Raw genomic sequence first — 25,318 nt, 5'->3', positions numbered from 1 at the left:
CACTTTTTCTTACAAGATTCTAGTTCAATGTAGTCATTTTCTATTTCTTTATCACAAAGCTGATTTTAAAGTCCTAAATTAAATCAATTCAATAATAAGATGATCCTGGTAACCAGACCAAGTAACTTACTAAGCACCAAAAATAAGACTGTTGAGTGAAATTGTAAAAATTTCTGGGTTCTGGTGATATAACACTTGGGACCTTGTTTTTGACAGTATAACATCTCAAACAGGAATTCCCAAACAGAATAACAATGTGGTCATCTTCAGAATTACATGTTTGTCATAGTGTATGAAAAATAGCATTTGTCTTAATATCACATGTTCTCTCTTGTTGGAGGTTCCTAGCTCCACATTATCAGGTGTTGTTATGTAACCTTTGGAAACCAGGAAAGCAAAACCAGACTATTGCCAGGATAGGGGTGAGTGTGGGAGCAATAGACAGCAGAATAGCAGGATACAAGAATCTGATCTAGGAAATGGGAAAGACAATGCTACTTAGTAGAGAAGTGGCAGGTACAGAAGAAGTGGGGAAGAAGATAAGGAGGGGTAGCCAGACACAATTTATCAAAGAGGAAAATGGGTGGGTTCTTAGGTAAAGATGGGGAAGACAAATAAAGGGAAGACAGTAGATAGAGTAACATGGATAGCTAAAAACAGCCATAGGAATCATCATTTACTTTTCATACTCACAAAAGAAAGGCAAAGTAGTAGTTTTTTTAATTCTTTTCTTCCTTCCTTCCTTCCTTCCTTCCTTCCTTCCTTCCTTCCTTTCTTTCTTTCTTTCTTTCTTTCTTTCTTTCTTTCTTTCTTTCTTTCTTTCTTTTCAAATCGTAATTTTTACTTATTCACACACGGGTTATAAACACAAAAAGGCAGGATGTGGGGAAGGGGACAACACTGGAGTGTGGGTGTTCAGGGGGAATACAGATATCTTTCAGAACAGGATATCAGCTGGGTGAGGGTTGAGGGGACAGGTCTCTATGACTCTGCCTATGATTCACTTGTCCTTATCTAAGTTGGTATTGTCTGCCCAGGCTACCTGTTTACAAGGTCTATGACTACTCAGGCAGGTAAATAGCCACAAAAGCTGCCTGTTTACAATAGCTTATACTAACACCAAGTCTTGGGTCTCTGTGGAAAAATATTGAAACAGATGGCTATAAGCTATTGTAAACAGTTCTTTAATTCTGAATTGGAGTTTACAAAGGGTTTTAATGTGATGAGAAATGAACTAGAATACATCTGGGATCATTTGTAATAGTTAAATTAATAATAGGGTGTGAAAAGTATACCTATGTAACTGTGTCTTCAATTCTAAATTCTAAAGATGTAAAATTTCATGGAGGAAAGAACATTAAAAACAATTAATTGAGATAGACATTTTTGGTGATTAAAATAATGAGATAATCATGAATTATTACTGTGATTACATCAAAATTATGAGTTAAAACATGGATAGTTGTAAAAGAGAATGGTGAAATTATGGAATAAGAGACAGAATGGCCTGATATTTTGAATTACTTTTGTGATTTTTTCCCCCAGACCCACATGCATTTTGTTCAGTTACAGGGATATGTTTAATATTCTGTACTCATCACTACTGTTTTAGAAGTTCAATATTCAATGAGACAATTCAAATCAATAGGATTGTATTTCTAAGGCACTCTACTAATTTGCATTAGAAAAAGTGTTCATCCTGTATAGATATGATTGTATATGCATTTATTATCTGTAATTTTTATATCTAGGGGGTACAAGGATATAGAAATGTAGGCTATAATGTACAATATGGAATATCAGTAGTTGAAGAGGGATATTAATGAAGAATTAGTAGGCAAAATAGAATGATGATATAAACAAACTGTCCAATGAATCCCAAGTTTCACAAATACACTGTTTTTTCCAGATATATGAAATACATTTCTACTATGCACTTAAGATGAACATACTCTCCACTTATGTCCTCATTAGAGAATATCTTTTATATGCAAGCTGTACTTGGAGTCCTAGCCAATATGTTTCTCCTTTTTTTCTATACTTCCATAATACTAGGTGACAGACCTAAGCCCATGGACCTGATCTTCTGTCAACTGAGCTTCATTCACATAATGATGATCCTTACTGGAGGGGATCATTTGCTTGCAAACATACTAGAGTCACTAAAATTTGGGAATGATGTCAAATGTAAGACATTTTTTTACAAAAACAGAGTGATGAGAAGCCTCCCCATCTGCATCACCTGCCTCCTGAGTGTGTTCCAGGCTGTCACTATCAGTCCCAGTACCTCCTTGCTGGCAAAATTTAACATAAAGTAAAAAACCACATCATTTATGCTTTTTTCTATCTTTGGTCTTTCAATTTGTCATTCAGTAGTAGGTGGGTCTTCTATGTTGCTGGCTTTACCAATGTGAGTGAGACCCACCAGATGAAGGTCACTAAATCCTGTTCACTCTTCCCTATGAACCACATCATCAGGGGATTGATTTTAACAGTGTCAGTCTCCAGAGATGCGTTTCTTGTAGGAGTCATGCTGACCACAAACACATACATGGTGATTATCTTGTGCAGACATCAGAGGCAATGCAAGCATCTTCATAGCATCAGCCACCTAAGAGCATCACCTGGGAAAAGAGCCACCCAGACCATCTTGCTGCTGATAGTTTTCTTTGTGGCCATATACTAGTTGGACTTCACCATCTCATTCACCTCAATCCTGCTATGGATGTATGACCTAGTCATCCTGACTTTCAGACATTGGTGATGTATGCCTATCCACAATAACTCCTTTAGTACAAATAACTTCTGATATGAGAACAATCAATGTACTGAAAACTTGCACTCCATGTGCCACTAGACTTTCTACAAACTGATTGTCTTCCTTTAAAAATGATTCACTTATCTTTATTTATATGTACAAGTGTCTTGCCTTTTCTATATTACATATCCTTCTTAATCTTCAACTGTTCATGTAGCACAGTGACATTCTTCATAGATACAAGTAGTTACTGGTATTACATACATATATTCTTTTGACATTACAGATGCCAAATACTATAAACTTTTTAAGTTCATTTTACAGCATAATTGCTCTTTCCATATGAATTCTCTTCTTTATACTTTTTGCTGTATCCTAGAAGTGCCCATGATGCTGAGGTTATTCAAAAGAAGCTCCTCGCTGATAATTACTTGGTAAGACTTTTCTTGAAACCATTTTAATCTATACTTATTCATAAAGTTTAGTCAAAATCATAGCTTTAATCAGGTTTAATAATTCAACTTTTTCTGGATAATGATGTTAATGTAAATTTATGTTTTCCATTTTTTAACCACAGTTACTTAATTAGTCTCATATGAAACTTTCTTTTGTGTTTTTATTTGTACTTCATTTCATCCAGATTTGTTGAAATACAAAAGTAAATAAAAGTTATTTATATACAGATACATATGTACAATATGGGTTTGTGAATGTGTGCACTTTTATATGTGTGCACAGACAAAGGAAGTGTGTTCATGTGCACTTTGTGGACAGGAGACAAACTTGGCTATTGTTCTACAGAAGCCATTCACCTCATGCTCTGATAGAGGGTCTCTTTTGTACCTGGAGCCTACCAAATAAGCTCTTACCTAATAGGAGCTTACCAGATAGGAATTTTCCTCTCTCTGCCTCTTCTGTTCTGGAATCACTAGGGTTCAACCATACCCCACCATTTAAGAATTATGCTCTTTTATTTAAAGAACTTTTCATACATTATATTCTGATTAGATTTTCCCTTCCTCTAGTTCTCCCTGTTCTCCCTAATCTTCTCTCCCATCCAGATCAACTCTTTCTGTTTCTCCTCATGAAACAAATAGCATATAATTAATAATAATAAACTAAATGACAATAATTTAAAACAAGCTTAAACAAGAATAGCAGAAAACATGGTAGAAAAAGAGACAAAGAAAGGAACAACAAACATTCAGTAGTAGGTGACAAACAGACAAGCACACAAGTTTAACAAGGGTACCCTATAAGAATACAAAACCTGAAGTGTGTGTGTATGTGTGTGTGTGTATAAAGGACCTGTAAAAATTGCATTGAGATCATTTTGTGTTGGTCATCTTCTGCAGGGCAGAGTGATGTTTTTCCCAAAGTGAGACAGCCTTGGAGAAAATTAATTTTTCATTTGCAACTGAGTATCAGTGGAAGATAATTTTTGAGTTAGGGATGGGCTTGTATCTACTTCTATTCTAGGACACTATTGGGTGAGATATGTGCAGTCCCTGTGCATGTTGCCACAGTCTCTTAGTTTGTATGTACCCATTTTACTGTGTTTAGAAGGCCTTGTTTCCTTGATATCCTTCTATTCTTCCTCTTGTTCCTACCAGAGCTTCCACAGAGTTCCCTGGGACCTGAGCAGAATAGTTTAATGGAGACATCCGATATAGGACTTAGGGACTCAGGTCTCTCACTCTCTGCAAATTTTCCTACTGTGGGTCTTTGTATCTCTTCTCATCTGCTGATTGAGGAAGCTTCTGTGATGATGATTTAGCAAGGCTCAGAGCTACGAGTCTAGCACTGTGCCATTAAGAACATTTTATTTCTACATTATTTCACAAGAACACCAGTGTTTGATTTTCTCCTTGGCCCCTGGCTTAACTGTTTCAGGTTCTTGACCACCCAAGCAGTGTTGGCAATGGCTTCATCCCATGGAGTACATGATTAAAATCAAACCAGATATTGGTTGATTACTTTCACAGGCTTTATGTCACTATTGCACAATCATATCTTGCTGGGCACTATTATAGTCTGAGGGCTTTTTAGCTGAGTTGGTGTTTAACTTGCTTTCCATGTAGTGTGCATGGTACTTTCCAATATCATGAACTCTGTACAGTTAGGGTAAAGCATCTAGATAGTTACAATTCTGATTTCTCTATGTTCAATGAGTTGTAGAACTGATATCCTCAGGAATATGACCTTACCATCAGTGTGTGATAACCAAACAATAGCCTTGACAATTCACTGTGTTGTTTGGTGTTTCCCATGTAACTTCATTTGAAACTATCTCAATTAAATATAATCAATTTCCTGTACTGAAAGCTTTTTTGGTGAAGATAGACTTCACTTTGGACTCTGTATCCCTGTTATGTGGTTGTTTCCTTTAGATTGCCTTTATATTTTTATATATTTTAGGAAGCTTCTATTGTATTAAGTTTCCATATGACCCCTTAAATGATCCTTATTATCTTTTTTAATTTTATCATTATCATATGATTTAACTAATTAATGTTATGATAATTGCTTTTTTAAAAAAAGAGGTTGAACCTGGCTCTGTGGAGCAATTGATAGTGCATTGCTAATACTTCTATTTCTGGTAGGGGATAGGGTCCAGGAAAGGGGAAAACATTTCAAATGTAAATAAGGAAAATATTCAATAAAAATTAAAAAAAATAAAAAATAAAAAAGAGGTTGAAAACACAGTGTTTTTTTTCAGAATACTCAAAAAACAACTCACAGACCATATGAAGCTCAAGAAGAAGGAAGACCAACATGTGGATGCTTCAGTCCTACTTAGAAGGGGAAACAGAATAATTGCAGGAGGTAGAGGGAGGGAGGAACCTGGGAGAGAAAGGGAGAGGAGGGAAGGGCAGGCAGTATTAGGTGTGGAAGGAGATGGGGGAGAAGTACAGAGGGTCAGGAAATTAAAAGGAGATATGTAGCAGGTTGGATGGGGAATAGTATTCCATTATGTTAATGAATCACATTCTCTGCATCCATTCTTCCGTCGAGGGACATCTGTGTTGTTTCCAGCTTCAGGCTATTACAAATAAGACTGCTAAGAACATGGTGGAACATGTGTCCCTGTGATATGGTGGGGCATCTTTTGGGTATATGCCCAAGAGTGGTATAGCTGGGTCTTCAGGTAGAACTATTTCCAATTTTGTGAGGAACCGCCAGATTGATCTCCAGAGTGGTTGTAGCAGTTCACAATACCTAAACATAATAAAAGCAACATATAGCAAAACAACAGCCAACATCAAATTAAATGGCGAGAAATCAGAAGCAATCCCACTAAAATCCAGGACAAAACAAAATTACCCACTCTCTTGCTATCTATTCAATATAGTACTTAAAGTTCTGGCTAGAGGAATTAGAGAAAAAACAGATATCAAAGGGATACCAATTGGAAGGAAAGAAGTCAAATTTCACTATGTGCAGATGATAGCAACCCCCAAAATTCTACCAAGAGCTCCTACAACTGATAAACAACTTCAGCAAATTAGGGGAGGATAGAAATTAACTCAAACAGGTCAGTAGCCTTCCTTTATACAAATGATAAACGGGCTGAGAAAGAAATTAGAGAAACAACACCCCTCACAAGGGACACAAACAATATCAAATATCTTGGTGTAATTCTTACCAATCAAGTGAAAGATCTGTGTGACAAGAACTTCAAACTCCTATTTAAAAGAAAAAAAAAAAAGAGGACGATGAAAAGATCTCCTATGCTCTTGGAGAGGTAGGATTAACACAGTGAAAATCCCATCTTACTAAAAACAATCTGTAGATTCAGTGCAATCCCCATCAAAATTTCAACACAATTCTTTACAGATATGAAAAGAGTAAATATCAACTTCATATGAAAACACAAAAACCTAGGATATCAAAAACAATTCTCAACAATAAAAGAACTTCTTGGGGAATCACCATCCCTGACTTCAAGCTGTTCTACAAAGCAATAGTGATGAAAACCACAAGATATTAGTACAGAGACAGACAGGTCAAACAGTAGAATAGAATTGAAACCCCAGAAGTAAACCCATACACATATGGACACTAGATCATTGACAAAGAAGCCAAAAACATATAGTAGAAAAAAGAAAACAAACTCAATAAATGGTGATGGTCTAACTAAGGTGTATATAGGAGAATGAAAATAGATCTGTATTTATAACTTTGGACAAAGCTCACATTCATATGGATTAAGAACCTCTACATAAAACCAAATGCGCCAATCTAATAAAAGAGAAAATGGCAAAGAGCCTCGAACTCACTGGCACAGGGGAAAATTTTCATGAACTGAACACCAATGCCTCAGGCTCTAAGATCAACAATTGACAAATGGCACCTCAAGAATAGCTTCTGTAAGGCAAAAGATACAGTGAGTAGGACAAATTGGTGACCTACAGATAACTTCCAAAAACAGAAATAACCCCATTAAAAATAGGATACAGAGCTCAACAGAATTCACAACAGAAGAAACTTGAATGGCTGAGAAGCACTTAAAGAAATGTTTAGTGTCCTTAGTCATCAGGGAAATGCAAATCAAAACAACCCTGAGATTCTATCTCACACCAGTCAGAATGGCTAAGATAAAAAACTTAGGTAATAGTAGATGTTGGCGAGGTTGTGGAGAAAGAGGAACACTCCTCCATTGTTGGTGGGATTGCAAACTGGGACAACCACTCTGGAAATCAATCTGGTGTTTCTTCAGAAAGTTGGAAATAATTCTACCTGAAGATTCAGCTATACCACTCTTGGGCATATACCCAAAAGATGTTCTCCTATACTGCAAGGACACATGCTCTACCATGTTCATAGCAGCCTTATTTGTAATAGCCAGAAGCTGGAAATAATCTAGATGTCCTTCAACTGAAGAATGGATGCAGAAAATGTGTTTCATTACCACAATGGAATAATATTCAGCTATTAAAAATGAGGACATCATGCATTTTACAGGGAAATAGATGGAACTAGAAAATATTATCATGAGTGAGGTAACTCATAACCAAAAGGACATTAATGGTATGTGGTCAGTGATAAGAGGATATTAGCCTAAAACACAGACTATCTAGGATACAACCTATAGACCATAAGAAATGTAAGAAGCAGAAATGCCCAGGTGAGGAGGCTTCAACTTCACCCAGATGGGGGAAGAAAATAATCACAGGAGGTAGAGGGATGGAGGAACCTAAGTGGGAGAGGAGAGGGGGAAAGGAAAAGTAAAACAGGATCAGATATGGGAGGAGGAGACAGGAGAGAAGCCTTAAGGGCTACAAGAATGGAAATAAGCAGCCTTCAGGAGTGGGAGGTAGGGGGACCCTCTAGAAAGTACCAGAGGTCAGGGAGGTAAGATACTCTCAAGAATCATTTGGGATGACCTTAGCCAAAACAACAAACTTTGGTGGAAAAGAACTCGAAAAGCCTTCCTCTAGTAGATAGACTCAAGGACAGGGTTACTAACCCACAGTCAAAATTCCTGACCCGGAATTGTTCCTGTCTAAAAGAACTGCAGTGACAAAAATAGAGAAGAGACTGAAGGAAAAGAGATCCAATGAGTGGTCCAACTTTGGATCCATCTCATGGCAGGGAGTCAGGAAGTGGGGACGCGGAGAAGGGCCTGACATTATTGTGCTATGATGTGCTTACAGAGAGGAGTTTGTCGTGGCTGTCCTCAAAGAGACCCTACGAACCACTGAGACAGAAGCATATACTTACAACCAATCATTGGACTGAAGTTGGTGACCACTTTGGTTGAATTAGGGGAAGGATTGAAGAAGCCAAAAAGGGGAGTGCGACCCCATAGGAACACCAGCAGTCTCAACTAACATAAACCCCATGAAGCTACCAGAGACTGAGCTACCAACCAGGAGCATACACCGTACACTGACTGGTCCCAGACCCCGAGCAGAGGTCTACCTTATCTGGACTAACTGGGAGATGATGATGTGCTGAATCCTTGAGAGCCTTGAGGCCCCAGGGAAGGGGTAGACCCGGTAGGGGGACAGCACCCTCTTGGAGGCAAGGGGGAGGAGGAGTGGGAGGAGGAATTGTGGGAGGAGATACTGAGGGGTGCAACAACTGGAATGTAAATAAAAGAAATAATTTAAAATGAAAAAATAGAACCTGAGAATTATTTAATTTGCATATCTGTGATGACTAAGGACTTTTGAACATTTCTTTAAGTGCTTCTCAGCCATTTGAGATTCCTTTGTTGAGAATTCTCTGTAGCTCTATGCCCAATTTTTTAATTGGATTATTTGGGTTGTTGGTATCTAACTTCTTGAATTCCCTGTAAATTTTGCAAATTAGTCCTCTGTCAGATGTAGATATTTTCCCAATCTGTAGACTGACTGTCCTATTTACAGTGTTCTTTGCCTTACAGAAGCTTTGTAGTTTCATGAGGTCCCATTTATCAATTGTTGATCTTAGTGCATGAGCCACTGTTGTTTTGCTCAGGAAATTGTCTCCTGTACCAATGTGTTCAAAGCTATTTTTCAATTTTTCTTCTGTTAGATTTAGTGTATTTGGTTTTATCTTGAGGTCCTTGATCCATTTGGGCTTGAGTTTTGTGCAGGGTGATAAATATTCCATTTGCATTCTTTTACATGTAGACATCTAGTTAGACCAGAATCATTTGTTAAAGATGTTTTCTTTTTTCAATTTTATGAATTTTGCTTCTTTATAAAAGATCAAGTCTCCAAAGGAATGTGGCTTTTTTTCTGGGTACATGCCACGCTACTTTAGTCACTATTGCTCTACAGTACAGCTTGAGGTCAGGGATGGTGATTCCTCCTGAAATTCTTTTATTGATGAATAAGTATTTTTAAAAAGCATCTTTGAGGTCACTATCTGTTTACAGATATGAGAGTTAGGTTAATCTTCTCAAGAAAAGAATTCTGATCCAGTGTAATAAGTGCAATTGAAGTCACACTGTTGTTGTTGGTTGTTCTGGCTCTGCTGTGTATACACAAGTGCTACATTCTGCACCCCAAGATCTATTTTTCCTTGAGGAGCAGATTTTCAAGTACAGTAGCCTTTGTTATGTAAACTTTATTTCTCAATTTAAAGTTATTGGTTAAATAAAAGTGACTACAGCCAATTATTTTAGAGAATAGAAAGGTTGGCAAGATTTTAGTTACCGGGATGGAGATTGCAGGTAGGGACCAGAAGGAGAGAAAAGGCGAGGCAGAACAAGAAGAATAGAGAAGGAGGAATGAGAAAGAAGACAGAGAGAATAGAAGGTCTTCATTAGACATGGTGGACCAGGAACACATGGTACAGTGAAATGCTCCCTGAGGACAGACTGACAGAATAGAAATGACACCCGAAGAGAAAGTATTTGGGGAACATAGCTGGGGAATTCACAGTCTGTTTCAAGAAAATGGATTAGGGGAATTTTGCCCAATAATTAGCTAAAGCTTGTTTTTAAATTCATAGGATGCTGTCTCTACTACTACAGGGCTGACTGGATCATAGTAATAACTAATAGAATTCATAAATATCATTTTAAAATACCATTTACGTCACTTTCTCACTAGGTTCATCATAATCAACACTCATTTTCCATGAATGAATGCTCCACCATGGACTTCTCCATCTGTTTTCTACATAGGTGAAAGAATAGAGAGAGATGTGGTACAAAGATTATCTCTGAATCTTTTTAATCCTTGAGGGTGGCATAAACTTCCCTAATCCCTCTGGGAATGTGATACTGTTTGGGGTTCCCTATTTTCCCTGAAAAGAGCAACTCCAGTGACCTCCATTTGTGCTTTCCAAGCAAAATAGCCCTCACACAGCAGGTGAAGGCATAAATGTGGGGATTCAGCTCTGAGTGACAATTCTTGAAAAGACACAGTGTCTTGCTGTGAACTAAAAACCCTCAGAAGGAGTCTGTGTTTACAGAGGCTTGTGAACAGATTGGAATTTCAGTAGCGTGAAGAGATTTTGTAGGATCAGAGAGATTTACATTATCTCAGGAAAATTTTAACCTCTGGAACAAACATTCCTTTATCCGCACTGTGTCTAAACAAACATTTCATGATACTAGATAGAAAACCATTTTAGAAGCCATTAATTTAAATTAAATTCTTGTAATAATGAATGAAACTATTAGAAGCTATTAAACTAGAACACTAGCCATCACCAATCTGAGAGCTAAGAATGTTACCAGATAATATCTTGGAACTATAAATAAGCTTCCCCTTTTTCAGTGTACCCACTGCTCTAACATGGCTACCAATGCATTTTAAATTTGCCTTGGCTGATAGTTTTCTTTGTTCTGCAAAATATAAAAAGTTTATAAAACTGCTTCCACATTGGAAGAGAGAATTTTGGAGTAATTTCTATTTGTATCCTTGGGCATGAGGCACTCTTGAAATAAGAGCTGTTTCTTGCACCAATACTGCCAACTTCTAAGACTATATCTTAATTATATATCCTAGGACTGTGGAAAAGAATTTCTTCATCTCATTGGACACATGTTAAGGAGCATTATCAATCTTAATTTGTGCAGGCATCCTCATAGCTGCCATATTTCCAATATGTATAATTACACAATCAGTCTTTTCAGAATGTAAAGCAGTTGTACATTGTAGCCCCGAGTATGAGTCAATGGTATGGTGTATATTCTTTTGTTTTCCATATTCTGCAAAATGACAATCATTTTCCTGCCAGATATTGTTTATTTTGGTACCTGTAAGGTTGTAACCATCAGGTAAAAGATTTTAGTTGTATAGAGAACATGGAGAACAATTTTTTTTTTGTATTATTTCTGTGGCTTCTTCCCAAGTGATAGATTTTTTTCTCTAAGCCTTTTCCAATAACATGATGTTTCTTGTGAAATGTAGAGGCTTCTATCACATTTCACATTAGTAATTTGTCAATTTACCCATTTCCTTGTGCTAATGGACGTGGTAAACCTGTATGAGATCGAATATGTGTAAAATACAATGGATAGTATCTACTTTGTGTAGCCTGTTGAAATTGTACAAACTACTAAGTTAATTCTGAATAATCAGAAACAAATTCAGTAGCTTCTATATGCAAAACAACTTTATGCATGTAAACAATCAGTAATTATATTAACTTATTAAAAAAAATACCATGAGGGCGGTATACAATTCTGATATTTGAACAGAGGTATATGGACTTTTGATCACCTTCCTTATTTTGTCTGATTTATATCCTACCATACCAATCTTGTTTGCATCTGTATAGAATGTTGGTGTCTCTGTAATTCATGTTATCTTTACTATATGTGGAAGAATCCATTTAGTTCATTTTATAAAATGTATAAGTTTGTTTTGCAGAAATTTGTTATGAATTTCTCCCAAAGAGTTACTAGAATCTCTTTGCCAGTCTTCATTGATAAACCATAAAGGCATAATCTCAGGATTCGTATGATGTACTACAATTTTGACTGGATCTTTTCCTGACAGTTGGCAGAGACTTATTCTGCCTTTTAAAATTAATTCAGAAACATTTTCTATATGTCTTCAATTTTTACATTGTGTAGGAACTAAGAAATTTCTTTACATAATAATATCGAACTCAAAAGGAGAATGAGTTGAAGGGAAAACGACCAAAATACAATCAAATTTAGGAACAACACTATCTACATATACATCTTTCAGTCTTTGTTCTATAGGAGCTTGCACTTTTACAGCTTCAGCTGTTAGACGTATTAGACTGGATAAATTTGAATCTCCTTGCATTGATTGAAACAAATTACTTAACTCACATGGACCTAATCCAATTGTAGGCCACTTAATATCAGCCACTTAAACTCAGCCACTTAATATCTCTCATTAATTTTTGAAAATCATTAAGATTTTACAATTGGTTCCTACTGATATGTACATTTTGTGGTCAAATATTTGTGAATAGATTTTAAAACCCAATTAATTAAGAGAGTATTCTCTTTGTATTTTTTAATGACACCCAACATGGTAGAATCTTTGTATTTCCTTAAGCATATTCTCTAAAACATCTTTGTCAGAATCAGCCAGCAAAATGTCATCCATATAATGGTAAACAATAAATTAAGGAAATTGCTTAACAATTATTTCTAATGGTTGTTGCACAAAATACTGATATAAAGTTCAACAACTTATTGTTCCCTATGGAAGTACCTTCTAGTGATATCTTTTTATTTGACAACTGTTGTTTACAGTAGGTACTGAGAAAGCAAACCTTTCCCTATCCTGCAGATGCAAGGATATTACTTTAAAAAATGCAATCTTTCAAGTTGATTACTACTATAGGCCAGGATCTTGGTAATGAAGTAGGTAAAGACCATCTAGGCTGTAAAGAAACCATTGGCTGAATTACTCTATTAGCTACTCTTAAATACATGATCATACTCCATTTTCCTGATTTCTTTTTTTTTTTTACAACAAACACAGCAGAATTTCATGGGCTGGTAGACTCTTCTATATGTTGAGCCTCCAGCTGCTCTTTTACCAGTTCTTCAAGTGCCTGAGATTTTTCACTGGTTATGGGCCACTGCTGTTACCATATAAGTTTGATAACCATTTTAGGGACAAAGCTGTTGGTGTGTCAGCAGTGGCACCTTTTATAAATTTGGAAACCCAATCCCTATGATGCCCTGTGTTCTAATGTGATGTCCTATGTGTCCTTGTACAATGCAGACAACACATGATTGTTATAAATTACCCATATCAATACCTTCTCCAGGAGCATTTATCATATCAACATTAATTTTGTCATTTACCGTCCTTGGAATCTCAGGATTATTTTGAGTACCCAATTGTTATAAAAGATCCCTTTCCCATAAATGTATGTCTATGTCTGCCACATAAGGTCTCAACTTTCCTGTTTGCCCTTCTCGTCCCATACAGTTAACCTATCAGGTACTTTGTTCTATTCATGATAATTTACCAGTTCCAATAAACTGTATATAAAACTTGAGAAGTGGCCAATCCAGAGTATACTAACTACAGGAACTTTATTTCTACCATTAATTTGGTTTTCTGATCATTAATCATTGTTTCCTAAAACACATGTTTTCTAACACTCTCAAAAGCCCTGTTTTTTTTCTACTTGAACAGTCTTGCCCTTGGTGTAAAGAAACAACAATAGCTCATCAATTCTATCCCCTACATCAATTTGCACCTTTTTTCACATATGCTATGTTTTTTTTTTCTTGCTTGCTATTATAATCTACTATATCTACATACACATTAATTTTTGGAGAAGTTAATTCACTTCTTCCCAAGATTATTCCTACTGTCCCTTAAAGTGTAGGACCATGAAACAGACCAGCAGTTCATTCTGTACCATGTATAAAATCAGAAATACTTAGTTTTGATTTTCTTATCGACTTGGTATCTTCTGGCTGACCAATGGAGGATGGCTCATACTGTTTGCTGCATGACCTTGAGGTGACAGGCCCCTCTGTTCATTTCCCAATGGCAAGATGTTACCTTGTATGTCTCTCTTGGACCTGAAATTCTTTGACTAATGTTTACCCTTTCCATGGTGGCTACAGTACCCTGGAAGCCTTTGTGCTTCGTTGTATCAAAAACCTCCCTGTTTTTTTCTGAGAATACCACATTCTCCACAGTCAATATGCCTTCTATTTTGAGCTCTGAATCTAATATCCTTACAATTTCTATGGAAATGACCAAATTCATCACAATTAAAGCATCTGTCATTTTGATTCCTAAAACTTCTAGCTATGAGTTGCCACATGATGTTCCTGAGAACCAATGACAGTGGTCTCTTTTATCCATTCATCTATCGGGGCTCCTCACACTTTCAATGGTCTGACTGCTCTCTTACATTCTGTATTTTCATGTTCAAGTATCAAGGTTTCTATCAATGACTATCTAGTTTTAGAATCTGATATGGTTCTATTTACACATGATCCCAGTCTCTTTAAGAAATCGATATGGTACCACCAAGGAGGTGATTCAGATGCAATCAAATTAGGGTTTCTTTATTCAAGCTTGAGCTTGGGCTCTCTGTCAACCCTTACACAGCAGGACAGGAAGGTGGAGAGCCCCAAGCCTAGTTTCAGGAAAGCATTTTTAGAGGCAAGCAAATAAGTAAGGGGTTTCTAGCCTGTCACATATTTGATTGGTAGGCCGTTATGGCCTTTAACATAATTGGCTGGTACCATAAACTTAACTTCTGTTTTCCTCCTGACTGGTGGTTATTCAGAAGTGAAGTGCCAGGTGCAGTCTTAAAACCTGCTCCTGGATGCATCATGTCTGCAGACACCAAACCCAACACTGTTGTCGTTGTCAAGAGGTATTTGTAGACAGGAACCAAGTGTTACAGATTCCTGGGCTGGGCTGGCCAGCAACTGATCAGTGCAGATGCAGATGCTTAGAGACAACCATCAGACTGAACTCAAGGAACTGGGTTGGGGAGCTGAAAGAAGAATTGGAGAAGCAGAGGGGGATCACAACCCCATTGGAAGAACAACATTGGCTGTCCTGATCACTCAGTTCTCCCAGAGACTAGACCACCAACCAAGGAGTATACCTAGAGTGACCCATAGCTCCAGATACATATGTGGCAGAGGACGGCCTTGCCTGACAGTAACGAGATGGGAGGCCCTTGGTCCTGGGGAAAATTAATGGCCCAGAGTAGGGGGATGCTGGAACAGTGGGGCAGGAGAGTGTGGGTAGGTGGGGGAGCACTTTCATACAGGTAAAAGGGAGGGGGAAGGGCAGGTGTGGGATGGGGGTGGCGGAGGAGTAACCAGGAAGTGGGATAGCATGAGATGAGGTGTTGGAGGAGGGGATAATCGGACAACTGGTAAGTGAGATATCATTTGAGATGTAAACAAATGGAATGATTAATAATATTAATAATTAATAATATTATTAATATTTATTATTATAACAAAGAAACCTGGAGGCTAAGATTTGTTGGGGAGTAACCTGGAACTGGTACTAGGTGCCAGTTTGTTAGTTAACTTGAGTTTAACCTAGATCAGGTTCTCTAAGATGGAATCTGAACCCAACAGATCTGGTCTCTCACTTAGAGGCAACAGCTTTGGGATAGGCCCCACCCCAGTAGTCCAGAACCCATATTAAGCATTACACATACTACATATGAGAGTGAAGGCCCAGGACCAGCCTGTGTATGTTCTTTGGTTGGTGTTTCAAACTCTGAGAGCCCCAAGGGTCCAGGTTAATTGACTCTGTTGGTCTTTATATGGTATTCCTATCCCCTTCAAGACACACAATTCTTTCTCCTATTTTTCCATAAGAATCCCCAAGCTCCACCTACTGTTTGGCCATGGATGTCTTTATCTGAGTCAACTGCTGGACAGAGCCTCATAGAGGACACTATGCTCCTGTCTGCAAGCATAATAGAGTATCATTAATACTGTTAGGGACTGGTGTTTGCCATGGGGTGTGTCTCTAGAGGGGCTGGTTATTGCTTGGCCAATTCCCTCAGTCTCTACTCCTTCCCCAATGCCTGCACTACTTGTAGACAGGATAAGTTTGGGGTTGAAAATTTTGTGGGTGGGTTGGTGTATCTATGGCTCCACTGGGCTTCCTGTCTGAATACAGGAGATGGCCTCTTCAACTTCTATATTCCCAGTGTAGTGAGTCATAGCTAAGGTCACCCCTATTGATTCTTGGTGCCTTTCTTGTCCCAGGCCATAGCTTGTCCTAGAGATAGCCCCCTCCTCCCCACCCCCATCAGTTGCAGATTTCCATTCATTTTCATGGCCATCTAGCCATATCTCCTGTCCTTCCCCATATCTGATTCTGAGTTCCACAATTCCCCTTCCATCCCACCTGTTTCTTATGACTATTTTATTCCTCTTTGTGAGATTCAAGCTTCCTGGCTTGGGCCTTCCTTATTCTTTGGTTTCTTTGTGCCTATGGAGTGTATATACCTATATTTTATGGCTAATATGCACTTTTAAGTGAGTATATACCATGCATTGCTATTGGGTCTGGATTACCTTACTCTCAAGTTCCATCCATTTACTTGCAAAATTTATGATGATTTTTAATAGCTGAATAGTATTGCATTGTGTCGATTTACCACATTTTCTTTGTCCATTCTTCAGTTGAGGTTGAAGTTGAAGTTTCCAGCTTTTGACTACTATGAATGAGGCTTCTATGAACATAATTGAGCAAGTGTCCTTGCGGGATGGAAGAGAATCTTTTGGGTATATGTCTAGGAGTGGTATTTTGTTGTTATTGTTGTTGTGGTGGTGGTGGTGATGATGATGGTGGTTTGTATATTTAGTGTTTTAACTGTAAGATTCATGGAAATTTTTTTATTCTAATCTTTTCTTTTTTGAGTGTTCTGTGTTCTTATGTTATACAGTACGTTTGAGGCACTTTTTATCTATGATATTATTGAAGGTCTTGTGTTTGCCTCTGACTTAGAATTCTTCTCTCTCACCTATGCATATAACTTGAAAGTTTGATTTCTTCATGTGGTCTCACAAACACAATATTTTCTAGATATGCACTCTACAAGCTGAGCTATATTTCCTGCCCCATGGCCCAATTTCCAATAATACAGTTAAATTTATTTCCATCTGTGTGCTGTATAAAAAAATGACTTTCCCCAAGTATGTTTGGTGGAGGTGGCATTTTCTTAACTTTAGCAAAACAGCTGTTAAATTCTCAGTGAGTATCTGAAGCCACTGTCAAGTAAAGATGGAGACTACCATGAGTCTTTTGGAAGCAAAATGGATATCTTGGGGACTGAAATGTTTTTCTATTCCTTTTAAATGAGATATTGTTATTGTTAGTTATTATTATTATTATTATCATTATTATTATTACTACTATTGTTTTGTCCATGGAGACTGACATCAATCAATCCACACAGATATATAAGGTCTGAAGAGAATAACTCACAAATGGGAAATGCAGAATGCAGCTGTCCCTACTCTACTGTTCTCCTGGAGTTAGAAAAGTTCACTTCTATTTGATGGCTCCACTTTGTAATCACCTCAAGGTCAGAATTGCCTACCCCAGAGGACAAAATAACTGTGTGTCTCGAGGGAGATGAACTGATGACATTTCTTCCTTATAACTACTTCTTGGGTACTCATTCTACAAGGATGTTTATCAAAGGATCAACCAGGTGAATGTTTCTTTTTCTCTTCATTATAGTGAGAACTGTAAGTAGGTGGTAGAAGGAAACAAGATTTTCTGTAGTAAGAGATTAGAGAATTTTCTGTTTAGAATATTGCTTTTGAGTTGTACTATATAAAAAGCATACAACAGAACCTTTTTTTCTCATTAACTGACTCTATATGAAATATAAGCTAAAAATATCAAACAAATATCAATTTAGTATATATCTGTAATTTTCTAGTCTGTTAAGTCTGCATATTCCTAGGAATTCTTAGGAAAGTTTCAAATCAGGTCCTAGTAAATCATAAAGAATTCTTGACAACATATATGTTTCAAAATTTTTATATAGATTTGTTTAATCTATTGGAAAGATTTCTAATAAAGTAAATCTTTTATATGTACTTCAAAAATACCTGAAAATATCACATCATTTCTTAAATTTTTAAAGTTATCTTTATATAAATGTAATTATATAATTATCCATAGGAATTTTAGTCCTTTTATTAAAATCAATTTATTTTTCTTATTTCAAGTTTTCTAGATGGAATCATGTTACCCTGATACTATATAATATTGAGCAAGCTTTTCATTGTCAGCAAGAAAAAAAATACCATTTTTTAATGGTATAAAATTATTTAACGTCAAAATCCATAAGGTCTCCTCTAATAGTTACAAAATACAATACACACACACACACACACACACACCACACACAGAGAGAGAGAGAGAGAGAGAGAGAGAGAGAGAGAGAGAGAGAGACTTTCAGTGAACATTGTCTTCTCTTTCCCAAACTCACACCACACAAATTGTGATGAAGCTCTTGGTATGACAGCTTCCCCACAGTCTCTCCAGTGACACTTCTGCTGCTTCTGCTTCATGTCAGGGGAACTGGCTCACAATGTGAGAGTGTAATATTCTTCTCAGTGTCAGTGTGGTTACAGAGCTATGCTAAACTCAACTTCCAAAGAACAGTTCATGAATTTAAATTATTTAAGATGATCAGATAAATGTTATGAATTAGTACTTTCTTTAAAAAGTAATAATAGTTCCTGCTGGCATTAAATATTTCACAAAAATATCATGGACCTCATTTGAGTGGTTAATCTTTATCTTTCTGTGATTCCTAAACATTTATTCATGTTGCTGACAGAAGCCAGTACATCAGCCAACAATTTCACTTGTCACCTGAAAGGCACAGACTCACTTTATGTTCTCTCTGAGTAGTCATACAGCTTTTAGTTCATTACTCACTAAATGTGGTGAAGCTTAAAATGAAAATTATACATAAGAGTGAGTATACTTGTATGTTTCTTATGCTATTAAATGCCCAAAAAGCAGAATACAATGATTACTCTAAATTCATAAAACAAGACTGTTGTTCTAAAATCAAATATTGTGATAATGAAGAGCAAAGAGATTTTTCATGGAAGAATTTAGAACTATTAAAGAAGCAGCTTTTCCTGTTCCCTTCCTTCCTTCCTTCCTTCCTTCCTTCCTTCCTTCCTTCCTTCCTTCCTTTCTTTTTTCTTTCTTTCTTTCCTTTGTTGCTGCTGCTGCTGCTGTTATTGTTGTTGAATGCCTCTTCAGATAACTGGCTTCAGACTGCTAAGTCTTTTGACTGGGCCAGTTTAATCGTGATGGCTTCTCCACTAATATAAATGTTCATGAATATACTCTGAGTTTTACTACTTACAACTAAAGAATACAAGTTAAACTAATGTGGAAGTCCCCAACACTGCAATTTTCTTCTCAAATGCAACACAATTTTTCTCAGTGAATATCTATATTAACAACTCATGTGCATATCTGCGTTTTTGCCCATGGCAGCTATAACAATTTTTCATCAACTCTCAGCTCTAGTAGGCCCAAAAGAAAGGTGCCAGTTGATGAATCAGAAGATGTATCATTTTCTGTATATGATAAACATTTACCAAATAAATTAATATGAAGTAGAGAAATTGAATTCATATCTTTAAGATTAAAAAAAATTTAGATTACTATTTTTACCTTATTATATGATCATCTTTTTATATTATTGAGATATGCTATGTTAATAAATTATTAATGTATAATTAATAATTAATGATTATGTTATATGATTTATACATTGTAGTTTAAAACTAGAATTAGGCTACAGTTCTTACAGCTTGGAGACCAAGGCTTGAAGTAAGTGTTATCTGCCAGAAACCACGTAGGAGAGGTCAATACCTAGCAGGTGATCTTTCTGAGATGGTTTCAACATGACCTGTATGACTATGGTAATGAGCCCTTCTACACAAGGCTGAAATAACTACATTTTAGGAAAGATTCCTGCTATTAATATGCTTTTTCTGTCATGTATAATATATATAAGCATATATATATATGCTTTTTCTGTCATACATATATATACTATATATATACACATATACATACACATACACTTTCACACACACACACACACACACACACACACACACATATATATATATATACATGTCACTCAGTGTTAGCCCACATTTGGGCAGATTTATTCAAATCAATGAAGATGTACTGTCTAGTAGTGATGCTACATAGACAAGCAGATAATTTTTAAATTCTGAATGATGATCTAATAAGAATTTCTAAAATTATATTAGTAATTATTAAGCCCTTTATAATGGAACTGCTCTTATAGCCCTCTTTGATAAGAAAACTGCAATTAGAATTCTGACAGTCTCCAAGTGTCACAAATTGCTTCTGAGATAAAAGCAGGCATTTACAACTTACAACACATTCCAAGAGATTATAAAACAATTAACCAAAGACCATAAAAGGGAATTAACTGATTACTATAGGTACAAGAACAAAGGATAAAATATTGGCTGGGTTTCAATGACAACTTAGACACAAAAAAATATTTACTTTTTTTTTAACTTTCAATGAACCTGTATAACTAGTGACAGATAATGTCTAGTCTTAATGAGAATGTATGTAAACATCTCTGTTGTAAACATCTTAGACAATTTATGATTTGAATTCATGTGTAAACTCATGGTGAACTTATTTCATGTGATCTATTCCCCTAGGAAATGTACAAGAAACTAAGAACAATTACATTATATAATGTTATTACAGCAGAACAGAAGGAAAGAGCAGGATTAGGAGCAAGATTGTGAGAAGGATAGCAGAGTAAAGTAACTTAGAAATTTACAGAGCTACTTAGAAATTAGAAGAGCATAGTCTGATAGATTTTTCCCTCTTTTACTTTCCCTTAGAAATAATGATGAATAGAAGAAAAGAACAGTACACAGAATGCAGAGAGAAAGAGAGACAGAGAACCTGCAGAAAAAGCAGAAAGAGCAGGCATGCTTCTCCTTAGCATGGGACAGAACAGGTCTGGTTTTAACAGCAGGGCTTAGTCTTACCAAAGAGGACAAAGCTTTTTCTTACAGACTTGGGTTTCATTCATTTACCAATGGAAGGGTAGAAGCTTTTTCTTTCTCTGTGCAACAAAAATTGGAGCTCACTTGTCATCCAGAATGAGTGAGTTCTTTCTGCACTTGCACTTGGGCTTTTACTCCAATATGCTTATGTAAGTATAGCTGTATGTGTGTAAGTAATTATAAGAAAAGTAAGTACCTGAGCCAAAATCGTATAATGAAGGTGTATGAGTGTATATGCATGGGTTTGTGTATGAATGTATGTGAGGTTATGCATATTTGCTTGTGTAAAAGGTTTTCCATCTGTGAGTGACTCTCTTCTCCATGTTCAATAAAAGTGCATTGGTTTAAACCTCCCTCCGTCCTGACAAGCTAGCGGAGAGGCTTCTGGGCAAGAGAGAAAAACCTAGCAATTAATCCTTCGCTTAATACCTCTGCTGTATTACAATGAGGTGCTAAAGGCCAGATACTCTGCCGTTTCTGGCATCAAAGAAACTCAGACAGATATAGACATAAGACTGGTAAATGTTTTAAAACTAAAAAACAACCCCAATTTTTTGAAAGACCAAGTCTTGCCCCCACAGATACTCTTTCCACTCAGCTATCTTCAAGAGAGAACAAGAGCACTGGAGCTGGCCTGTCACAATTATCCTGGAGCTTTATTTATCTTACTTTACATATATGTATGTTCTGCCTACATGTATTATGTGTGCACCACTTGCATTCCTTTCCTACAGTACAATGCATCCCTGTGAACTAGAGTCATGATGGTCCCAAGTCATGATGTCATTCTAGAGAATCAAACCCAGGTCATTCCAAAAGCAAGAAGTGCTCTTGACCACTGAGCCATCTCTCCACCATGAATCCTGGAGTTTTTAAGAGCAGAACACCACTGTGCAGCTAAATATATGTTGGTAAGATAATCAGAAGCTTGGCTCTGGTAACTGGAATGGATTCATTCCTTTACAAGAGTAAGCTTTTTAGGAGCTAAAATCATATGACTATGAAATCTTTGATTTATGGTATTATGTTAATGGGTATATTACGGGATGATCCCAGGTTGCTTTCTGCATTATTTCTATATATGTACTTATATGTGGGATACATTAATGAACTTGAAAATATAATTAGGCACACTTTTTCTCACAAAAATCTGGATCAATGTAGTTCTTTTCTATTTCTCTATCACAAGCTAATTTTAAAGTCCTGAAGTAAATTACTTCAATAATAAATTGACCTATTAACTAGGCCAAACAACTAAAATAAGCACTTAATGTAAGACTGTTGAGTAAAACTGTAAAGGTGTGTGGTTACTGATGACATTGATAATATTGAGAGACATGTTTTCTACTACATAGGAAGGAATCTCTTTTAAAACAGAAATTCCCTAAAAGGATCACTATCTGGTCATCTTCAGTGAGTTCATGTTTGTCATAATGTGTCGAAAACAGTGCTGGTCTTAATGTTATCTATTCCCTCTTGTTGGAGGCCCTCAGCTCCATATCTTCAGATGTGATTATGTAGCACGTAGTAACTACAGAAACCAGGAAAGCAAAATAGGACCATTGCAGGGTAGGTGAGAGGGCTGGAGCAATAAAGAGAAGAAAAGCAGGGTACAGGTATCAAATCAGAGAATCAGAAAAAGGAGACCTTCTAGAGAGTGGTAGGAGATAAATACTAAACAAAGAGGTAAGTAGGCAAAATATCAACATGGAAACTTGAGAAGCCATTAGTACTTTATTCTATTAACAATTTATATTGTTCCTCCAAAAAAGAAAAGAAAAACAGTTTTTGTCTTGGTAGCTGGAAGTTAGTTCTTTAAATCTGAAGTTCTCTCTCACAAAGGTGATGGGATGGAAAATAACCTGGGAGACATCTAGGAACATTTATAATCATAATTCATGGTCATAGGATGTCAAAAGTACACTACCAGTCTCCTACGATATCTGTCTATTTAATTCAGATTCTGGGGATGTAAAGAACATGAGAACAGTTGATTGAGAAGGACATTTTGCTGATTAAAATAGTGGCATTACTATGAATTATTCCTATGTTTCCATTAGAATTAAGAGTCAAAACATGTTGCAAAGCAGAGTACAGTAAAATTACAAAACATGAGACTGACTCACTTCAAGTTTTTGATATATTTGGAATATTTTCCAGATCACCCATAAGTTGTATTCAGTTGTATAAATGTGGTTAATATTCTGTGTTCACCACTACTGTTGTAAGTGTTAAGTATATGAGACAATTTAAATCAATGAGATTGGATTTCTAAGGCATGAGAGTCAGGTGCAATATAAGCACACAAACTGTGCATACTGTTTAAATATGTATAAAAGGATTTATTGTCTATAATTTTCTATATGTATAGGATATACATGGAAGGTATATAAAAATATAGGTTATGAACATCAAAAGTTACAGGAACATACTAATCCACAATTGATTAGGAAAACAGAATGATGATAGAGCCATGTTGTCCAGTGTATCACAAGTTTAATGTATAATCTATTACTTTTTTCCAGATATATGAAATAAACATCCACTATGCTCTTAAGATGAATACATTCTCTACTTATGTCCTTATTCAAGAATATCCTTTATTTCCAAGCTGGACTTGGAGTCTTAGCCAATATGTTTCTCCTTCTTTTCTATACTTTCATAATCCTAGGTCACAGACCTAAACCCACAGACCTGATTTCCTGTCAACTGACCTTCATTCACATAATGATGTTCCTCACTGGAGGGGATATTTGGCTTACAGACATATTTGAGACACTGAACATTGGGAATGACTTCAAATGTAAGACAATATTTTACATAAGCAGGGTGATGAGAGGCCTCTCTATCTGTACCACCTGCTCTCTGAGTGTGGTCCAGGCTGTCACAATCAGTCCAAGTAACTCACTGTTGGCAAAATTTAAACATAGACTGAAAATGTACATGATCTATGCTTTCTTATGCATTTGGTCTTTCAATTTGTTCTACAGTAGTAACCAGATTTTCTATGTTGGTGGTTTTACCAACATAAGTAAAACCAATGAGATGAAGGTCACTAAATCCTGTTCACTCTTCCCCAGGAACTATATCATCAGAGGACTGATTTTAACAGTGTCAATCTCCAGAGATGTTTTTCTTGTAGGAATCATGCTGACTACAAGCACATACATGGTGATTATCTTGTTTAGGCATCACAGGCAATACAAGCATCTTCATAGCATCAAGAACCTGAGAGCTTCCCCTGAGAAAAGAGCCACTCAGACCATCTTACTGCTGGTGGTTTTCTTTGTGGTCATGTACTGGGTGGACTTCATCATCTCATCCACCTCAGTCCTTTTATGGATGTATGACCCAGTCGTCCTGACTGTTCAGAAGTTTGTGATATATGCCTATCCCACAATTACTCCTTTGGTACAAATCAGGTCTGATAACAGAATAATAGTTATGATGAAAAACATGCATTCAAAGCACCACCATAGTTTTTTAAACATATGGTTTTTCTCTTTTCTATAAACTAGTAATCTATTTTTATTTATGTGTATGAGTGTTGTGTCAGCATGTACACATGTGTGCATTCCTGGTGCCCACAGAGGTGAGGAGATGTCACAGCATTTCCTGGGAATCAGACTTACAGATGCTTATAAGGAGTCATTCTGCATAGCCACAATTATTTTTTTCTAAAATACCTGTTTTTGAAAAACTTTAATGGTTTAAGTATCAAGGCAAGATTCTTCATACAATTTAAATAAATGTAATAGTATTATACAGATATATTCTGTTGACATTTCTATTTCCAAGTACTATAGAGTTCTTAAGTTAGTTGTGCACGGTAAGTTGATATTACCACATGATTTCTCTTTCTCCATTTTACTTTATATCATAAATGTTCTTTTGATGTTGAAGTCACCGAAAAGAAGCTCCTTGCTGATAGTGACTTTTAAAGCTTTCTTTTGAATAGATTTAAACCTATGCACATAAATCAAAAATAGTTTCAATATTTTGTTATAGTTTTAATTCTGTTCCTTAATTTCTCTGGATCCATAAAATAATGTGAATATAAA

At 36.4% G+C, this 25,318-nt stretch overlaps 1 protein-coding gene and 1 pseudogene across 1 annotated transcript; both read left to right on the top strand.

Annotated features, from left to right (window-relative positions):
• The first annotated feature begins 1,961 nt into the window (after window positions 1–1,961).
• On the top strand, window positions 1,962–2,857 carry LOC114640255 (annotated as a pseudogene).
• A 20,968-nt stretch (window positions 2,858–23,825) lies between these two features.
• LOC114640235 (putative vomeronasal receptor-like protein 4) lies at window positions 23,826–24,770 on the top strand. Its single transcript, XM_028789172.1, has one exon. It carries the CDS (start codon window positions 23,835–23,837, stop codon window positions 24,768–24,770), a length of 936 nt encoding a protein of 311 aa, XP_028645005.1. The 5' UTR covers window positions 23,826–23,834.
• The last annotated feature ends 548 nt before the right edge of the window (window positions 24,771–25,318 follow it).

The sequence above is a fragment of the Grammomys surdaster genome, unplaced genomic scaffold (assembly GCF_004785775.1).
Source record: "Grammomys surdaster isolate TR1022 unplaced genomic scaffold, NIH_TR_1.0 125793, whole genome shotgun sequence".
In the NCBI taxonomy this organism is placed as follows: domain Eukaryota; kingdom Metazoa; phylum Chordata; class Mammalia; order Rodentia; family Muridae; genus Grammomys; species Grammomys surdaster.
This window is presented reverse-complemented; position numbering and strand designations above follow the sequence as displayed.